The sequence below is a fragment of the Rhipicephalus microplus genome, chromosome 9 (genome assembly GCF_043290135.1).
Source record: "Rhipicephalus microplus isolate Deutch F79 chromosome 9, USDA_Rmic, whole genome shotgun sequence".
Classification (NCBI taxonomy): Eukaryota; Metazoa; Arthropoda; class Arachnida; order Ixodida; family Ixodidae; genus Rhipicephalus; species Rhipicephalus microplus.
In genome coordinates, this window is record NC_134708.1 from 69,478,739 (window position 1) to 69,497,059 (window position 18,321).

At 45.0% G+C, this 18,321-nt stretch overlaps 1 protein-coding gene across 4 annotated transcripts in view; it reads right to left on the minus strand.

Moving 5' to 3' along the window:
- The window catches only part of LOC119183120 (uncharacterized), a 31,669-nt gene extending 17,905 nt beyond the window's left edge, over positions 1 to 13,764 (minus strand). For 2 of the 4 annotated variants that reach the window (XM_037433575.2, XM_037433573.2), the window contains exons 1-3: positions 11,617 to 12,006; positions 10,866 to 10,964; positions 2,395 to 2,493 (exon numbers count right to left, since the gene is read on the minus strand). In XM_037433575.2, coding sequence (XP_037289472.1) covers positions 2,395 to 2,493; positions 10,866 to 10,964; positions 11,617 to 11,784 — 366 coding nt within the window. In that variant the 5' untranslated portion in view covers positions 11,785 to 12,006. Of the gene's footprint in view, positions 1 to 2,394; positions 2,494 to 10,865; positions 10,965 to 11,616; positions 12,007 to 13,614 lie in introns of those variants that run through there. The other 2 variants (XM_037433574.2, XM_075873772.1) reach the window with 2 other exon arrangements.
- Positions 13,765 to 18,321: the final 4,557 nt, after the last annotated feature.

The window sequence follows — 18,321 nt, forward strand, 5'->3', positions numbered from 1 at the left end:
AGAAGTCTAGTGAACATACAGTTCAATTTGCAACTCTGCCCCCCACACAAGAGCCAAGAAGTATCATCATCGTCACCACCCAACTAGACCCACGGCAGAGCCGAGGTCTTTGTCATGTGTTTCCAACTAACCCAATCCTGTATTTGAAGTGTCTATCCTACAGTGTACACTGAATCCTCTATATAACAAATCCAGATATAATGAAGAATCGATTATAACGAAGAAGTAATTGAGGAATAGCTATGTCAAAAATACAGTAGCCACGTATAATGAATCTTAGAATATGAAAAAATATGTTCATGGTAGGTGTGATACTGCCGCAGCGAAGTGTGAAGAGTGTTAGTTGGCTATGGCAAGAGTTGAGTGATGTTAATTAAGACACTAGGAACTTTCACCAGTTATTCTACGTACTACACTCGCACAGAACTTTTCTTGGCAATGAAGCGAAGGCTACAAAGCCAGATCGGCTGTACTCTACCACCAAAGAATGCAGTTCCAGAACTTTATCCATATTTTCTATGTAAGGAATATAAATTCCCACTTTATTGTCTACATGTAGTTGTTTGACACAGAAAACAGCACACACCAGTGAGATGTTAGCATTAATTTCACTGTATGCACTGTTTGTCACTTTGCCTTTTTGCACACCTGAGAAAATTCTGCCTTTTACGTGCACCTCAAACGATGATAAGCGTCTGTGTCAATATGCAATGCTGATTGCACGTAACCATTACTTTCGCTAGCGGTAGGAAATGCATGCCGAACTGGACTAGTTGCCCCGCCGCGGTGGTCTAGCGGCTAAGGTACTTGGCTGCTGACCCGCAGGTCGCGGGATCGAATCCTGGCTGCGGCGGCTGCATTTCCGATGGAGGCGGAAATGCTGTAGGCGGCCTGTGTGCTCAGATTTGGGTGCACTTTAAAGAACCCCAGGTGGTCGAAATTCCCGGAGCCCTCCACTACGGCGTCTCTCATAATAATATGGTAGTTTTGGGACGTTAAACCCCACATATCAATCAATCAACTGGACTAGTTGTCCAGTTTGTTGTCTGCCAGAGAAGCCTTTCTCTTTGTGACTACACATTACTGCATGACGTTGCCAGTCTTCAATGTGATACTAATGCCACTAAATCTCTCAGTTAGTTTTCTGCATACAGCAATGGTCGCATGTTAAAAACACTGGGTGCGCACACATGAACACAAGAGCGACTTGAAGACAGCACAAATGTTGACTAAGAAGTGATGAGGCACACACTTGTGGAGAAGAGAGTAGACACAAAAAAGATTATCTGCATATGTCCAAACAAGAGACACTACCTGTAAGTATGGCATGTATGGTGGTCTGTGTAAGAGATAACTCCTCAGAAATTTGATTTCTTCTTTATGCAGGCCAATTCACACTTGGCTCATGCCTGCGCTACCATTGTCACTGATATGTGGGGCCTCAACTATTAGACAAATTTTTTGCGTTCCTGCGCCTGTATAAAACCACGCATTCATCAAATTTCAGTGCATATTTACACTCTCGACAATGTAAAGATGGATTAGGCGAAGCTCCCAGCTAATGATCTCTAGTGTTTCATTAATATCTGATTAACAGACCGCCCCACAGAGTTTTATTTAAGAAGATGCCTATGCGAAACACAGTATTTTTAACATGAATAGCACCTACCAACTAGATCAGCTATCTGTTATTTTACGACAGTCTACTCCTTGAGCAGCACTTGTGATTATGAAGCATCATAGATTTTATCTTTTTTTTCCCCCTTTGTACAGTCTCGACACTGCCGCAAAAGTGTTTGTTCCATGGAACAGGTTCCCTTATCCGACGCAGGTGCACCACTTTCAAGCTATGAATACATGAGAGCACGAAAGAGTCAATGAAACAAACCTAAGAATTCAATGACTACTTTCAATTTTTTTATTTGGTACTATATGTTCTGCCCACATATCGACACATTTCCCAGGCTAAGTAGGACAGGCACTTCTGTGTACAGTGTCTGTAAAAATTTCCGAGGTCATGGCGCCACAGAAATACCTACATGGCATAGCGGCCTGGGAACTTTTGAAACTTTTGACGGACCCTGTATCTTGTGAATGCGCCTACTTATTTGTGCTAGCTTCAGTTCCAAATGTATCCAATGAACAAGGCCATCAATAAGCTCTACTTGCATTTTATTACCTAGTAAGCACAATTGTTCAGATGGTTCTGAACAAAGAAACAGCACTTGAAGACGACAAAGATAAGAGGACACAAACGTGGCTTCACATTTTTGTCTTCTTCTAGCGCTGTTTCCTCGTTCAAGGTCTGCATGTATCAACCAGCCCAACTCAAGACACTAATACTGCTCAGATGAGTTGTCAATGAGAGCAAGGGTTAGTTGTGTCAACACTTACCACGCTCGCAGCATCTACTGGGGCATTGTGTTCAAGGAGCAACCTGGCAATGTCTAAGTAGCCCCCTTGTGCCGCAAAGAACAGAGCGGTGGTTCCAGTCTGAAAGAATGTTTAGCACATATCTTAGCAGGCTAACTAGGCACCATCCCAAGGAAACAAGTACCTTAAACTTCAATACAATGAGCAGTCCATGGCATAGTGGAAAAAGCAGGCAAGCCAAGCTTCAAGTGTGCCTGACATACTATTTTGTCTTTTAACACCGCACTGCGCAATGGTCTTTTCTAAACGTTTCCTTCATGGATACTGGGAATTGAACCTTCACCCATGTGCTCAACAGTGCAACACTTACATTGCTACAGGCAATGGCAACGGTCATGCGTGAAACAATGACAGTGAAAGGCAACAAAAATACTTCAAATGACAAGTGGCCTTGATGAAAGATCAGATTTCCATATCATAAACAGCTGATCAGTGACAAGCCCGTGATCCAGAAAGCATGTGTCAGTGGCTATTAGTGCATCGCTCTTATTCCATCGATGTTGTGCCATTTTAATCATGCGTATTCACCTCATGAATATACAACAGCCTTTTTTTATAGTGCTGATAAATACTAAAACATGAGCCAAGCATCCATTCTTGAACTGCCTAAAACTACACATTCTGAGGTTTCAAGTGCCGAAACCACAATATTATTGATTGATTGATTTGTGCGGTTTAATGTCCCAAAACCACCATATGATTATGAGAGACGCCGTAGCGGAGGCTCCAGATATTTTGATCACCTGGGGTTTTTTAACGTGCACCCAAATCTGAGTACACGGGCCTACAACATTTCCGTCTCCATCGTAAATGCAGCCGCCGCAGCCAGGATTTGATCCCGCGACCTGCGGGTCAGCAGCCGAGTACCTTAGCCACTCGACCACCGGTGCGGGGCACCACAATATTATTACTAACAAGAACTGACCGGCAATAATGCTAAGCAATGTATAGAGTATGTTATCATAAGTAATTGTAATTTAAATTTGAAGAAAAGTGGACGAAAAGGTAACTTGCCGCCAGCACGATCCAAACCTGCGACATTTGAATAACACATCCAACGCTCTATCAATGAGCTACATTGACGGTCATACCCCCATCCACTTAACAGGGTACATGTTTGCGTTTAAACATGAGAGTATCAGTCAGCGCCACCTGTTGCCAATACGGTGAGAATGAAACTCTCTTTTTTGCCTGTTTGGCATCACATGCTACACGATGCCAGGCCGGCGAAAAACGCTGACTGACGTTTCCATGTTCAAATGCACCTATATACACTATAAAGTGGACGAGGGCATGATCACCACCGTAGCTCAGTGGTAGAGCGTCGGATGCGTTATTTGAAGGTCAAAAGTTTGGATCCTGCCGGTGGCAAGCCATCTTTTCGTCTACGTTTCTTTCTTCACACTTACTTGACAATTACTTGTAATAACATCCCCTATACTTTCCACACCCCCGACTTAAGCAGCGCGCCACCATACCTGCTAAGGAACCACAGCTGGTCAGCTTAAAATAACAGGAAGTCATACAAAAAACAGCAAAAGGACATTCCACAGCTTGTCTAATGGTATGTAGACTTTAATGGCGCAAGGGCCATGTCTTGGCCAAAGAGCGCCATGGAAAAGATGGAAGAGTGGCAATGATTTGCAATGTAACAATGACATGTGAAGTATATCAACTAAGATGATGCTACAGGGCTGTATAAAGTCCTAAAATTGCTTGCCTTAAGGCAGATAAAACATATTATACTAAAACCGTGTGAGTGAGGTGAAATAATTAACTAAAGACTAATGGCAACACATAGTAAAAGAATAAGGAAAACTTCGGGACTGACATGTTATTTAGCACATTTGTCTCATCAGTGCCCTTGAACACAAGAGCCGCGAGGCAGGGTGCTGTCTATGCGGCCACAGCAACAGCAACCTCCCGACGGAGGCCGTGGTACGGGTCACCTCGAAATATAGTGTAAAAACCATGTACTTCTTTTAAAAATGCCAACAATGATTTTTGTTTAAACAGTGCATCCCTACCGATAAACATAGAATGGTGCAGTGGAAGCTGCTGTCGATAGGGCAGTAAAAAATGTTTTTTTCTGATACTATCCAACTCACTGCACTGGACAAGGATCTGGAGAACTGTAAGTGGTTCACCACATTTGTCACAGCTAGGTTGTTCACCACCAGGCAGGAGATATGAATGTGTGCTGTGTGTGTGTCCTATTTGTAGCGCGGTAAGTGTTACTTGTCTGTCGCGTGATTTAGATGCTGGTGGCCAATTTTCAAGTTTGGGTTTGATAATATGTAGTTTATTTTCAGTCTGCCTATCCCATAGGCGCTGCCAATATGCTCTGAGGCTTTGTTTAGGAAGTGCTTTATGTCAAGTGCAGGGACAGTCAAAGATGGGTTGGTGGCAGCGTTGTCATGCGCGGATACAGCTAGCTGGTCTGCAGGCACGTTTCCAGCAATCTCGCGGTGCCCTGGCACCCAGCACACCACAACATGCTGTTTGAGTGCGTAGATCGTATATAAAAGTGAGTAAAGCGATACAAGCACCGCATTTTTATGCTTTTTCATTGTTTTCAAAGCTGTTACAACACTCAGAGAGTCCATGTATATAACCGCGCATTTTAGTTTTAATTCCTTAATATATTTGGCAGCCACAGATAGCGCATGAGCTTCTGCGGTGAAAATGCTTGTTTGTGGGTGCAGAATACCGGAAGCTGAAAAGGATGGCCCTACAGCTGCATAGGACACAGACGTGAGAGACTTGGAGGCATCGGTAAAAAATTCAGGGCAAGCGTATTTGTGCTTAAGTTCCATGAAGTATGTGTGTATATGTGCAATAGGTGCATGCTTCATCACTTCCGCAAAGGATACATCACATTCTACCACCTGCCACTGCCACGGCGGTAGGTGTGCAGCAGGAGCCATGAGACACTGTTCAAAAAGTGGCACACGTGTTATCTCGGCTAGGCCCCTCACACGAAGTGAGTAGCGCTGCCTCATCGAGGGGCAGTTTCCAAAAAGTGCAGAACTAGACAAATCACTAATTATGGAATGCGTAGGGTGTTCCTTATCACCGTTCACTTTCAGATAATAGATAAAAGATATGTAGGACCTCTGCAGGGAGAGTGACCACTCATTTGACTCAGCGTAAAGGCTCTCTACAGGGCTCATTCGATAAGCACCTGTAGAGAGGCGGATGCCCAGATGATGTACAGGGTCCAGAATCTTCAACGTGCTTGGCGAGGCTGAATGATATACTATTGCCCCATAGTCAAGACGTGAACGTACCAGGCTTTTGTACAGATTCGTGAGGCACTTTCTGTCGCTGCCCCAGAATGTGTGGGACAGTAGCTTCAGAATATTCATTGTTTTCATGCATTTATTTTTAAGGTGTTTGATGTGTGATACGAATGTTAGTTTTGCATCCAAGATTATACCTAGGAACTTATGTTCTGTGCTTACGGGCAGACGTTCACCTTTCATGACAATCTGAGGATCCGGGTGTAAGCCTCTTTTTCGTGTGAACAGGACACATATGTTTTTTTGTGGGTTGACTTTGAACCCATCTTCATCAACCCATTTGGACACTTTGTTTATAGCAAGCTGGACCTGTCGCTCACAGGTGCCGAGGGAACACAATTGAAAAGCTATCTGGATGTCATCAACATATGTGGAGTAAAATATGTTATGGGGGATGTACTGACGGAGAGAGTTCATTTTTATAATAGAGAGCGTGCAGCTCAGTACCCCACCCTGTGGTACTCCTGTTTCCTGTACAAATGTTTGGGACAAGACATTGCCCACTCGAACTCGGAATATGCGATAAGACAGGTAACTTTTCGATGATATTGAACATATTACCACGTATATCCATATTCGAGAGGTCTCTAAGTATCCCAAACCTCCATGCTGTATCATAGGCCTTTTCCATGTCAGAAATACAGATAGAAAAAACTGGTTATGGACAAAGACTTCCCGTATGCGTGTCTCAATCCACATGAGATGATTGGTGGTGGATCGGCCTTCTCTAAATTCGCACTGGTATGGGTCTAGCAGTTTGTTTGATTCTAGGAAGTGGAGTAGGCGGCAATTAATCATTTTTTCGAAAACTTTGCAGATGCAACTGGTTAATGCTATGGGCCTGTATTTTGATGCAGACAACAGATCCTTACACTGCTTCAAAATCAGAACTATCCCAGCTTCCCTCCAAGAAAAGGGATCTTACCAGAAAACCAGACAAGATTGTAAAGGGAAAGGAGAGTTTTTTGTGTTTCGGAGGGTAGTTGCTTCAGCCTCTCATACATTATGGTATAAGGACCTGGACAACAAGAGTTGCAGCAGTTCAGTGCTCTTTACAATTATGCTAAGCAGAATGGCTCATTATAAGCTTAGATTTTTTTAGATTTCCTTTCTAGGTTTTGTTGTTCCAACTGTGCTTTGTATTTTTGAAATGCGTCATAGTAGTGTGAGAAGCTCGATATATTTTCAAAATGTGCACCAGGAAAGTTGGCTTGGTCCTTTTAGCTTTCACCGAGGGTATTTACTAATGGGAGAGAATATGTTTGTTAGCCTTTAATTTTTTGGTCTTTGTTCCACACTTTTCTTTCATCTGTGTACGAGTTGATGCTCGTAATGAACTTCCTCCAGCTCTCTCGTCTGGCTTGTCTGCGTATTCTCCTTGCCAGCGATTTGACCTGCTTAAAATTGTCCAGGTTTTCTACTGTTTGAAAATCACGGAGCAATGACCACGCTTTGTTCTGAATCATCCGAGCTTTCCTACAGGCATCATTCCACCATGGGACTCGCCATTTAAAACTCATTCCGCTCATTTGAATAATACACTTAGATGCGGCATCAAGAATAAAAGCTGTGAAATACGCGACAGTGTCATCTATGGTCAGAGCAGACAACTCAGTCCATGTCATGTGGATAAGAGTTTTGTACTGTTCCCAATCAGCTGAGTCAGGCTTCAACTTTAGAACCTGCGAAGATAGTTGGACTTTGTTTGGCACGCTCAGGATGAACGGGAAGTGGTCACTCCCATAAGGGTTTTAAGAACATCCCAATTAAAATCGGCTAAAAGTGATGGCGATGAAATGCTAAGATCTATCGAGGAGTATGAATTGTTTCCGAGGCTAAAATGTGTAGGCTCCTTTGTATCTAAGAGACATAACCTAGACGAATAAAGAAGCTGTTCAAAGAGACGTTCTCGAGCGTCACAGCGAGAATCACCCCACAGGGCATTGTGTGCGTTAAAGTCACCTAAAATTAAAAAGGGTTCTGGGAGTTCATTTATTAGTGATTCCAAGTCACGCCTTTTAAGCTGATGGTGAGGTGGTATATACAGAGAGCATAAGTTTGCTAAAAAGTACAGCTCGAATGGCCACTGCCTCAAGGGCTGTTCGGAGCTTCATCTGCTGTCATGCCACACTTCTATCAGCTATAATGGCTACTCCGGTGGATGATACGGCAGCATCTTCGCTGTCCTTCCGGAAAGTATGTATTGCAGAGAAAGTTCCCATATTTGGGAGCTAGCTGTGTTTCTTGCACACACAGCACTTTTGGGTTGAATTTACTGTGAAGTTCTTGAGCATCATCTAGATTTTTGAGTAGTTCTCTAACATTCCACTGAATGGTTTTATCCAACATGAATTTAAAAAAATGATGTATGTACACAAGATTGAGAATGGTTCATTTTACAGGGCCTTTGTGAGGCCCTGTAATTGGTGTTTTGTCTTTTTTGAAGCGGTCAACAAGAGGTCGCCGCTCCTTTAGCACTACTGGCGCCGTTTGGCTAGAAGTGGTGTCCATAGCCTCCTGTGAGGCACTGGACACCTGCTCCAAAAAGCGATCTATGTGTCGTTTAGACTTCGCCTCCGTCGATGAAGCCTTTGCCCCCACCGGGCAGGAGGTTGTTGGGGCCTCCTTAGCCTCCTCATTGTTCTGGCTGCTGCCAGGTCTTGTAGAGGCCACTGGTGTGGACTGGTTGGCTGTGGGCGGGGCAGCGCTGGCTGCTCCCACAAGAGGGGCAGGTGGCTTTGACATGGGCACGCTAGACGTGGTCCAGGTAGCCGCCAAGGGCCACTGTGGTACCGCCCCTCGTTGCACCACTTCAGCGAAGGAAGTTCTTAGTGCAAAAGACGGTGAGACTCGCTGTCGTGCTTCACGGAACGTTATACTTTCGTTAACTTTTATGGCGATAATTTCTTTTTCTCTTTTCCAGGCTGGGCACGCTCTGGAGTATGCAGCATGGCTGCCTTTGCAGTTTGCACAGTGAATCTCATCATATTCGCAATCATCAGTACCGTGACTAGTTATGCCGCATTTACCACAAGTAAGCTGACCTCGACAGGTTTGAGATCCGTGTTCAAATCGTTGGCATTTAAAGCAACGTCTTGGGTTAGGAACGTATGGACGCACATGAAGTTTTACATAGCCGGTTTTGAGTGTCTGGGGTAAAATGCTTGAATTGAAAGTAAGTATTAGGTGCTTTGTTGTGGTTTCAGTGTTGTTGTGTCTGATTTTTATGCGCTGCACATGTGTTATGCCTTGGTCCTTCTATCCGTTAAGGAGTTCCTCTTCGCTTAGTGTCATAAGGTCTTGATCGGATACAACGCCCTTCACAGTGTTCAGAGTACAAGGTGCAGTAACTGATACAGGGGTATTGCTAAATGCTAAGAGCTGTGAAAGTTTGTTGTACTGTTCTTTTCCTTTTAATTCGAGGAGAATGTCCTGACTTGCCATCTTTGAGGCCTCATAGCCAGTCCCAAAGGTGTCTTTTAAGCACTTGGCCACGAGAAAAGGTGATATTGCTCTGGCTTTAGTTGATATTTCTTCACAGTGAAGAACATGGTATCTTGGGAAAGTTTCAATGTTTTGGGGGAAAAACAAAGAGGATGCATCGGTGCGTACCCTTTTCAGGGCACGGTCTGTTACAGGAGGACTCTGATGTCCCATGAAAAATGGCTTCTTCGGCAGCGGTGCCTACCACCCACCACGGAGCCCAACGAGGGGACGTGGCAGATCATATGAACAAGTCTGCCCTACGCCAGCAGTACTCTATTGCTATAACCGAATATGGTTTACCCTAGGTAGGATAGCTACACAAGGTTAACCCTAGCCGCCAGAAAATAATGAAGTGAATAGAAAAGAGAAGAAGACAGGACAGATTTAAAGAGGAGAAAAAGACGAAGATCTAAGACGAGAGAGACAGGAAAAGGCGACTGCCGATTTCCCCTGGGTGGGTCAGCCCAGAGGTGCCGTCTACGTGAAGCCGGGGCCAAAGGGGTGTGTTGCCTCAGCCGGGGGGCCTTAAAGGCCCAATCACCCGGCGTCGGCTCAACTCCCGGATTCCCTTTTCCCCGGACACGGCAAAGCCATGCTCCCTCCCACGCCTAGCCACAGCTAGGCGTGGGAGGGAGTCAAAAACTTCCCTGTTAGCTCGGGTTCGTGGTGACGCTACGCACCAAACGCCTACTCTCGCAGACGCCCCTGCGGGCATAGCTTATCTAGACGGTGATAAAAGCCACAGCACAAATGTGTACGAAGCTAGTTCTATTTTACAGATAACCACAATGCTGATGAGGCCTGATATCATTTTCTGTTGTAAATGAGCTTTTTATGGGAGAAATAAGACCTGGCGAAACTGCATTGGAGAATGTTCTGTTTCACCATTGTTCGTGGAAAGTAAAAAAAAAAAAAACAAACAGCGTGCCATCATTCTAGTCGATCGTGGCACCACGATTGTCTTGTCACACAGCTGTAGTCTGCCTCATTCTGTCTGTGTCGCGTAAGTATTAAATTCCTCGTATGGTCACAACAAAAACAGACTGTGTGCTCAAAATAACTAGCTTGTGCATGCCAAGCATAACTAAATCTGTTTCTAAACGTTGGTAAGGTTGCCGAGAAAACAATATCAGTGGAACCTCGCATAAGCAACGACGGTTACCAGTAACATTTGGGACAGTGGTGCACAGGGACACTGAAAAACCTGAAGTCTTCAGAATGTTTGGAACAAAGGAGAGCGGATCTTTGAGATCTCTGAACCAGACTTCTACTTTTAAAAAAATTATGATAGCAGGTTTTATGTGCAAAGACCACAATACAATCATGAGGGATGCGGGCTGGGTAGAAATCCTGCCAACACCGAGGTTCTTAACGCTGACCTGAAGTACACAATGTCTTTATGCATATCATTATTATTATGTAAAAGTCCTCATTGAAATGTGGCCGGGAATCAAACCCACACTTTAGTGCACAGCAGCACCACATTATACGCATTAAGCTGTTACAACAATGGATGAAACTTTTAATTCATAGACACCTTTCGAAGGACACGTAGTGATGGAGGTGGTCATGACAAGATGACATAGATGCATACACACTCGCTCAAGTTCGAAGCTTGCCGTGGTTTCGTATGAGTATACTTACAACTCGCTTGGCAGCTGGGTTGGCGCCTTGTTCGAGCAGTTCTTTGGCACAGTCATAGTTGTTGTTTGCGCAAGCTATAATCAAGGCTGTCGTTCCTTCCTGTAACGAACCATGAGAAGAGGACCGAGTAAGAAGCAAGCAAACGAACGCCTGACATCATGGAGTGCCAGCCCGCGTAGACGCGGCCTGACAACACCAGGAGGACACACAATTGCTCTCAGTACGGCTACGTCACTTAAAATGCACGCTGCGACGCCGAAAAACGGAGCTCCTGATAGGGGAGCGGGGAACGTGAGCCCGTCGATACAGGTCAATTTACCGGACAAGCGCAAAACAAACGTGCAACAAAATCACCACGCGTTGCCTAAAGCCCCTCAGATAAATCATACAACAAACGCGTCCTTAGTACCGCTCACCAGTTTCGGAAAGCAGAGCGTACAGTGCAGCAAGGTCATCTAAGCTTAGGTTTTTCAGTGACGTATTTCATGAGCTTCGCTTTCCGGTTGCTAGTCGCGAGATGCCCATGTTTGAACCGTGGGGTAGAAGGTACGCGTTGAGCTCATCTTGGAACTGCCAACCCTTAGTTTCAACAGCTGGCAACCGGCTCGAACCATCAGCTACCCAAGAAAATCGTTTCGGAGCACAGCGTGCGACAATAGTCTCGGTGACACGCTTGCTACGCGAGCGTGCGTCACATGCGGGGAATTTCGCGAAGTGGCGGCGAATGACGCCGTGAAATGGATCAACTCACCTGATCCTTGCAGTCCACGTAGACTTTGCCGCTGTCGAGCACGCTCACGAGGAGCGGCAAGTTACCCTGGAGCGCTGCCAAATGCAGCAGTTGGGCCGACGGCGTCTCCTTCTGCAACGAGAAGTACGTGAAGTTCGTTCCCGCGAGTCCCTGGAAAGGCATCTTCATTGGAAACGTCCGTTCGCGAGAGGGCACCTCGCAGCAGCGTTAAAAGACACGGTGTCTAGCGGTGGCAGTTCGGCGACAAAGCGACGACGGTTGCCGCGCTGGTAGTGCGGTCGTAGTGGTACGTGCGGCCGTCACGCAGGCACGACCTCATAGCGACGGTTACTTCACGGTATCGCTCGAACTCGACGCTGATGCAGTCGCCAACTGATGGCGACTCGAGTGGTCGTTGGTAGGTACCGTCCTTTCCAGCGATTCCTAGCGCGACCGCGTACACGAACGTCAGCCTAGACGAGAAAAAGCGCTAAAACATATCACGTCGGAAGTGGCGTCTGCGGCTTTGCGTAGAGTGACGCGAGAGAAGTGACGTCACGGTGAGGGCACCGCCATCTTGTTTTGGCAGGAGAGAAATGACAGTCGTCGCGGTGGTGAGAGGCGCCAGTCAAAATGCGGAAGAAACATGATTGACGTGCTCTTGTTTTTTTTTTTCGAACCGAAGAGGTTATAAATAACAATACGCGCTCAAGGGAAGCAAGCAGTATCTGTTCGACGCCAAAGAGCCACTATTGTTGGCTGCGCATGTGCGTAAGGAGCGACCTTCGGGTATCACGCGTAGCTTCCGCACAGAACTTGGATTTTTTTCTTTTCGAAGAAACGAAGGTCTGAATAACCTAAGAGGTCTCCCGACAATTTAAAGCGTGAATTAGCCTGCTCTTACAAACACAAGTAAGCGTATTGTACTGAACGTCAAAATAACCTTCTGACAAAAAAATTTAAATTGACACTGGAGGTTATGCTTCTCTGGAATGCAGACTTGCTCAAGAAGTACCCTTGCAAGGATGAAAACGAAAAAAAGAGGTCCAACTAAAATATTCGAGCGGTGTGCTCAACTGAGCCGAATGACAGGGAAGCATACACTGATTACGTCGAAAGAAAAAAAAAACAACCTTTACACGTTGACGTATGCAACAATTTTGATATTGTGGGAATCCCGAGAAAACACGGGCGATGACCCAAGAAATGGGCCATTGCGTTTGTTATATGTCGTGGGACTGGACGTGAACGCCAAAACGTACTAGCTGTATACAATAGCTATTCAAAACGCGAATGTTATTCAGTGGTACAATGCCCCTTATACTAAATAACTTTTAAATAACATTTTCTAACTTTTTTCGCGTTGTTTTATTGGATTCCCGAACGTACGCTGTCTTCTGAATGTCAATATGTGCAGTGGCATGCGAAGCAGGTGGCCGGGAAAACTACACAGCTGTCAATTCCGGCAAAAGCGGCATCGCGTATGCAATGCAAGTGTCTTCCGACATGCTAACGACACACTTGTACAAGTTGTATTCATGCAATACACAGCATACGTCGGATGGAGGAATGCTATCAATACCGAACGACACTATACCGATATACGGAACGGATGTGCAACATATGTCTTACGAGTTATTATTGCCGTATAATTAAGCGCATACCAACTGCAGTGTGTTATCACTATCCGTCAGCTTTGGAAGCTCTACCTGAAACGCACTTATATAATGAGCATCGCGTACTGATAAACAACCATCGCAGATAACACCTGTGGGATGCAAGGACGAAAAATCGCGGGTTCTTTACGTTAGCAATTTTCACGTGATTGAGCGTACATCTCCTTATGTCGTAAGCAAGGCCACAAACTGTAGCGAGGAGATATTGAAGAGAAGTGCTGCGTCATAACGTTGCGATCCAGTGCTGATAACTCGTTCATGACTATTAACGACGCGATTCAAAACCCACGCCTTTGATGAGAAATTCGCGGCGTCACCTTCAACGGGGCTCGCACGTACGTACCTTTAGCGACATGTTCGAGCTCTCTCAGCTCCACTAAAACTCTCCGTGCGACACACTCGGAATTCGAGGTCGACAGGTTGCTGTCAGGAGCTGCGAAAAATCGGCATATCTTGTCAATGATCCCGCAGAGAGGAAACCGCCGTCAGACCATTTGGGAAAACAGCAGACGAGTCGACGTGGGCAATGCCACCAAGCGACGCTCTCGGGAGGTGCGCGTCATAGAGGGCGGCACCGTCGTTTTACGGAGGTTGCTATGCGACGGTATCGAGGAGGAAAAAAAGTGCGTCGAGAAAGAAAGGTGGAATGTCTGTGTCGCCTGCTTCAGGCGTTGGCTCGTAGTGTGGGCATTCTTCTCTATGATGAATGTCTCGCCACTGGCACCGTTTAATGGGACGGCAGGTTGCAATGCGACTCGAGTCACGCGCGTCACATGACTCCCCGAAACAGGGCAACAGTGCAGTTACGAAGCGCATCGAAAACACAGCAAGACGCAGTCGCGAGGCATAGAATACGGTGTTAGGAAAATAATTTCTATCTAGCGGTGGAAAGTGTTGCGAATAGAACGAATGCACTCCTGGATATTCTCATAACCAAAACGAGCACGAGTACAGACCATGTAGCGCTTCTGTATCTTTTTATTTTTTTCCAAGTGCACAGATACGCTATATTATTCGGTGATTATATTTGATTTCATTAATAAATTGTTTACGACAATCGTAAATTTTGCCGGCAAATGAATTTCTTTATTATTTTTGTTCCAACCTGACATTCGAAAAGCTGAGCTTTTTCTTGCACATAATTAAAGAGAGAGAGAACGGCCCATATGACGTTACAGAGGAAAAAAAGCTGAATGAAAACATAATTTCTTACAAAAGTGACATGGCATGGACGATAAGAAGTTTCTGTATAGGCTGTGTGTGCGCTGGAGCCGCATCAATGAATCTATCTATCTATCTATCTATCTATCTATCTATCTATCTATCTATCTATCTATCTATCTATCTATCTATCTATCTATCTATCTATCTATCTATCTATCTATCTATCTATCTATCTATCTATCTATCTATCTATCTATCTATCTATCTATCTATCTATCTATCTATCTATCTATCTTTGAAGCTTCGTTGTAGCAGATGCAGACACCATAACAAAATTTTTTTATGGTGTCTGCGTATCTAAGTAGACATAGTCTTTTACAATTTGAAGTGCACTATTACCTATTTCGAAGCGCTGCTCTTTTCCGAGGTTGTTGTACATTACTTTCGTTTTCTGCAGATTCATTTTAAGACCCACCATTCTGCTCTCCGTGTCTAACTCCGTAATCATGAGTTGCAATTCGTCCTCTGAGTTACTCAGCAATGCAATGTCATCGGCGAAGCGCGGGTTACTAAGGTACTCTCGATTAATTCTTATCCCTAACTGTTCCCATTCTAGGCTTCTGAAAACCTCCTGTAAGCACGCGGTAAACAGCTCTGGGGAGATCGCATCCCCTTCTCTTACACCTTTCTTGATTGGTATTCTGTCGCTTTCTTTATGGAGCACTATGGTATCCGTCGATCCGAGGTAGATTTCTTCCAGAATGCTCATATATGCTTCGTCGACGCCCTGATTCCGCAGTGTCAGCATGACTGCTGATTTATCCACTGAATCAAACACCTTATCGTAATCTATGAAGACCATGTATAGTGGCTGGGTGTATTCTGAGCATTTCTTTATCACCTGACTGGTAGTATGAATGTGGTCGATTGTTGAGTGGCCTGTTCGAAATTGTGCCTGATTGTTTGGTTGGTTGAATTATAATGTCGTAATAATTCTGTTAGTAATTACCTTTGTAAAAAGCTTTAATACAATAAAGAACAAGTAGATCGGCCTGTAATTCTTCAAGTACTTGTCGTCCCATTTCTTATAGATTAAGACTATGTTAGCATTCTTCCAAGATTCTGGTACCCTATATACTGTCAGGAGAACCTTTGTAAACAGGGTGGCCAGTTTAACACAACCTCTCCTCCGTCTTTCAGCAGATCTGATGTTATCTGATCTTCACGAGCAGCTTTGCCTCTTTGCATTCCTTCCAAGGCTTTCCTGACCTCTTCTGTCATTACTGGTTGGATGTCCTCCGCTGTATTGCTGGTTGACAAAAGCTTGTGTGGGGGCTAGTTCGAACAAACTATAGCAAAGGCAGCGTTGCAAAGATAAGGACAAACAAATCTGGACAATACACAGACAATTGCTAGTTCTTACATTATGGTCGTGGTTGTCCCGGCTACTGTTAAGATCTCTGTAAAACTCCTCCGCTACTTTAACTATCTTATCTATATTGAACTTTGAACTTTAATATGAATAAACAACATACAGTAAAGAGAAACACGTTAGACACCTGGATCATTAGCAGAATGCCAGAATGGATCCATGCAATTATAACATACATCAATTACAGGCAGCAGATGGAGTTGTACAACGAGCGACATTTTAGCTTGAGATATCGATTGTTTTCATCAGCAATATTAGTAGTTACTTTGCCTTCCTTGTCCCTTTGTGCATCTGGTCTTTGCCTATCCCAAGTTTCCTCTTCACCGTTTTGACGCTTCCTCCGTTCTTTAGTGCATGTTCAATTTCCTCCATCTTCTACCTGCTTACATCGGATACCTTGCGCTCATTAATCAACTTCGAAAGCTCTGCCACTTCTATATTGTCCGTTGTGTTTGAGCCTTTCATGCTTTGATGTTTATTAATGAGGTTCTTAGTCTCTCGGGAAAGCTTGCTATTGTCTTGTATAATTACCAGTCCCCTAACTTTCACTGCGCACTCCGTAACGATACTCGTCAGATTATCATTTATTGCGCAATCGCTAGGGCCGGTTTCCTCGATAAGTGGCGAGTATCTGATCTGAAGCGAGAGTCTGAATTCCTGTACTTTTCACTCTCAGTGCTAGCTCATTGAGTGCCTTCTTACGTATCAGTTTCTGTCGTTCTTCCTTACGTCTAGGCGTATTAAATAACATACCATTCTATGGCCACTGCATCGCACCTTGCGAACCACTTCGACATCCTGCAAGATGCCTGGGTGTGCGCTCTCACTCAATATAATGTCTGTTTCGTTTTTACTTGCGCGCAATCAGGGCTCCACCATGTCTGTTCACGCTAGCACGCACACACACACACACACACTATATATATATATATATATATATATATATATATATATATATATATGACGCTATGATGAATGGGCGACGTGGCCTGGCTCATACCCCATGTTTATTCTTTTCTCTGACTTCTTCTTCCTTCTCGGCTTCTACCAATCATCGCTTCATACGTCACACGATTCCCCCTCCCCCCGAAAGAAGGCATGGATTACTAACAAGAAAAAGTAAACAAGGCAAGGTTGAGAAGTCACAAACGTCAAAATGCACAATTGGTTTCATGTCCCAGTGGTGTTCCGTAAACTGCAAAACTTCAGAAATGAGTGCGGCCGTCCGGTGAATGGCGGAGTTCTGGTGGGCGAGGTTGGCTGTGGCGTTCTGGAGATGGTAACCGCGTCTTGCAAAACTGCACTGACCATGACATGACTTGAGCAGCTGGGAGGAACGAACAAGGTTCTAAGTCCTTGGAGCACTTGAAGGTCGAATGTCGTGGGCACCGAATCCTCTGTCGTACGCACTGTATTTTGTGTCGCGGCTGAGACAGAATTAGTGCTTGCAGCCTGCGTGTACAAGAACTGAAGTTCAAGGAATTATGTCTATGTTCGTGCGTTGTACAAATTATAACGTTCAGTCTCTTTCGTAGTTTTCTGTGGCGTTGGCTCCATTGTCGTAAATTAATGGGATGGTGTCTGAATCTTTGCATGATAGAACTGGTAACTTCTTGTCTTGTTCGGTGTTTCCTTAGGTTTCGGAGCTGTAATCTTAGGCGCAGTCTTGATATTTTGCTCCAAATGCGTTTCTGGCGCCAATCCTTTATGCGAAGTTGCCTCGATTCTTGAATTTGTTTTAAGAGGTTTGCTTTGCGTCGTCGTGCTTGTTGGTGTGTCCGTTGGAGTGTCTGCGATTCACGGACTTGCTTTTGCTGGCGTTGCTGACGTTGCTGTAGACCATATCGCGGTGGAAGCCCTTCTTGAACATCGCGCTGGTTTTCATGACAACCTGATGGGGTCTCCAGTCGGCAGCTGGTAGTCTTTGAGCAGTTGTCATGCAATGCAGGCAATGAAGATGAGGCTTCAGAGTTGACAGAAAGTTCTTCAGAAGCTTTTTCTGCACTGTTCACTACGAGCGGCTCTTGCGCACGGCAGCGTCTGACGTTCGATGTGCCTAACTCTTCGGTGTTGCTTCGACTGTCTAGTGTGTATGCACCGGGCGGTGATGCATGAACCCGTGCGGAAGGAGCATGGCTCAACTGTGTATTTTCTCGGTGTGTAAACTCGTCTATCGTGAACATGATGTCCTTATGAGGCAAACGGTGAGCGTCAGGAGCGCTTGAAGAGCCGCGTGATGGATAACCGCGTGGTGGACCACGTATGCGAGACGAAGAATTACGAGCATCAGGTCGGTGGGCAATGTCTCGCGTCGTAGGCTGGAGTGAGGACTTTTGAAATGCCGGCTTTCGTGCAGAAGGGAGGCGTGCTTGATGGTTAGGTTTTTCCCAAAACACGCATGATCTTCTGAAAGTAAACTCATGTGCCACTTCGTCTTGAGGCACTTGTCGATTC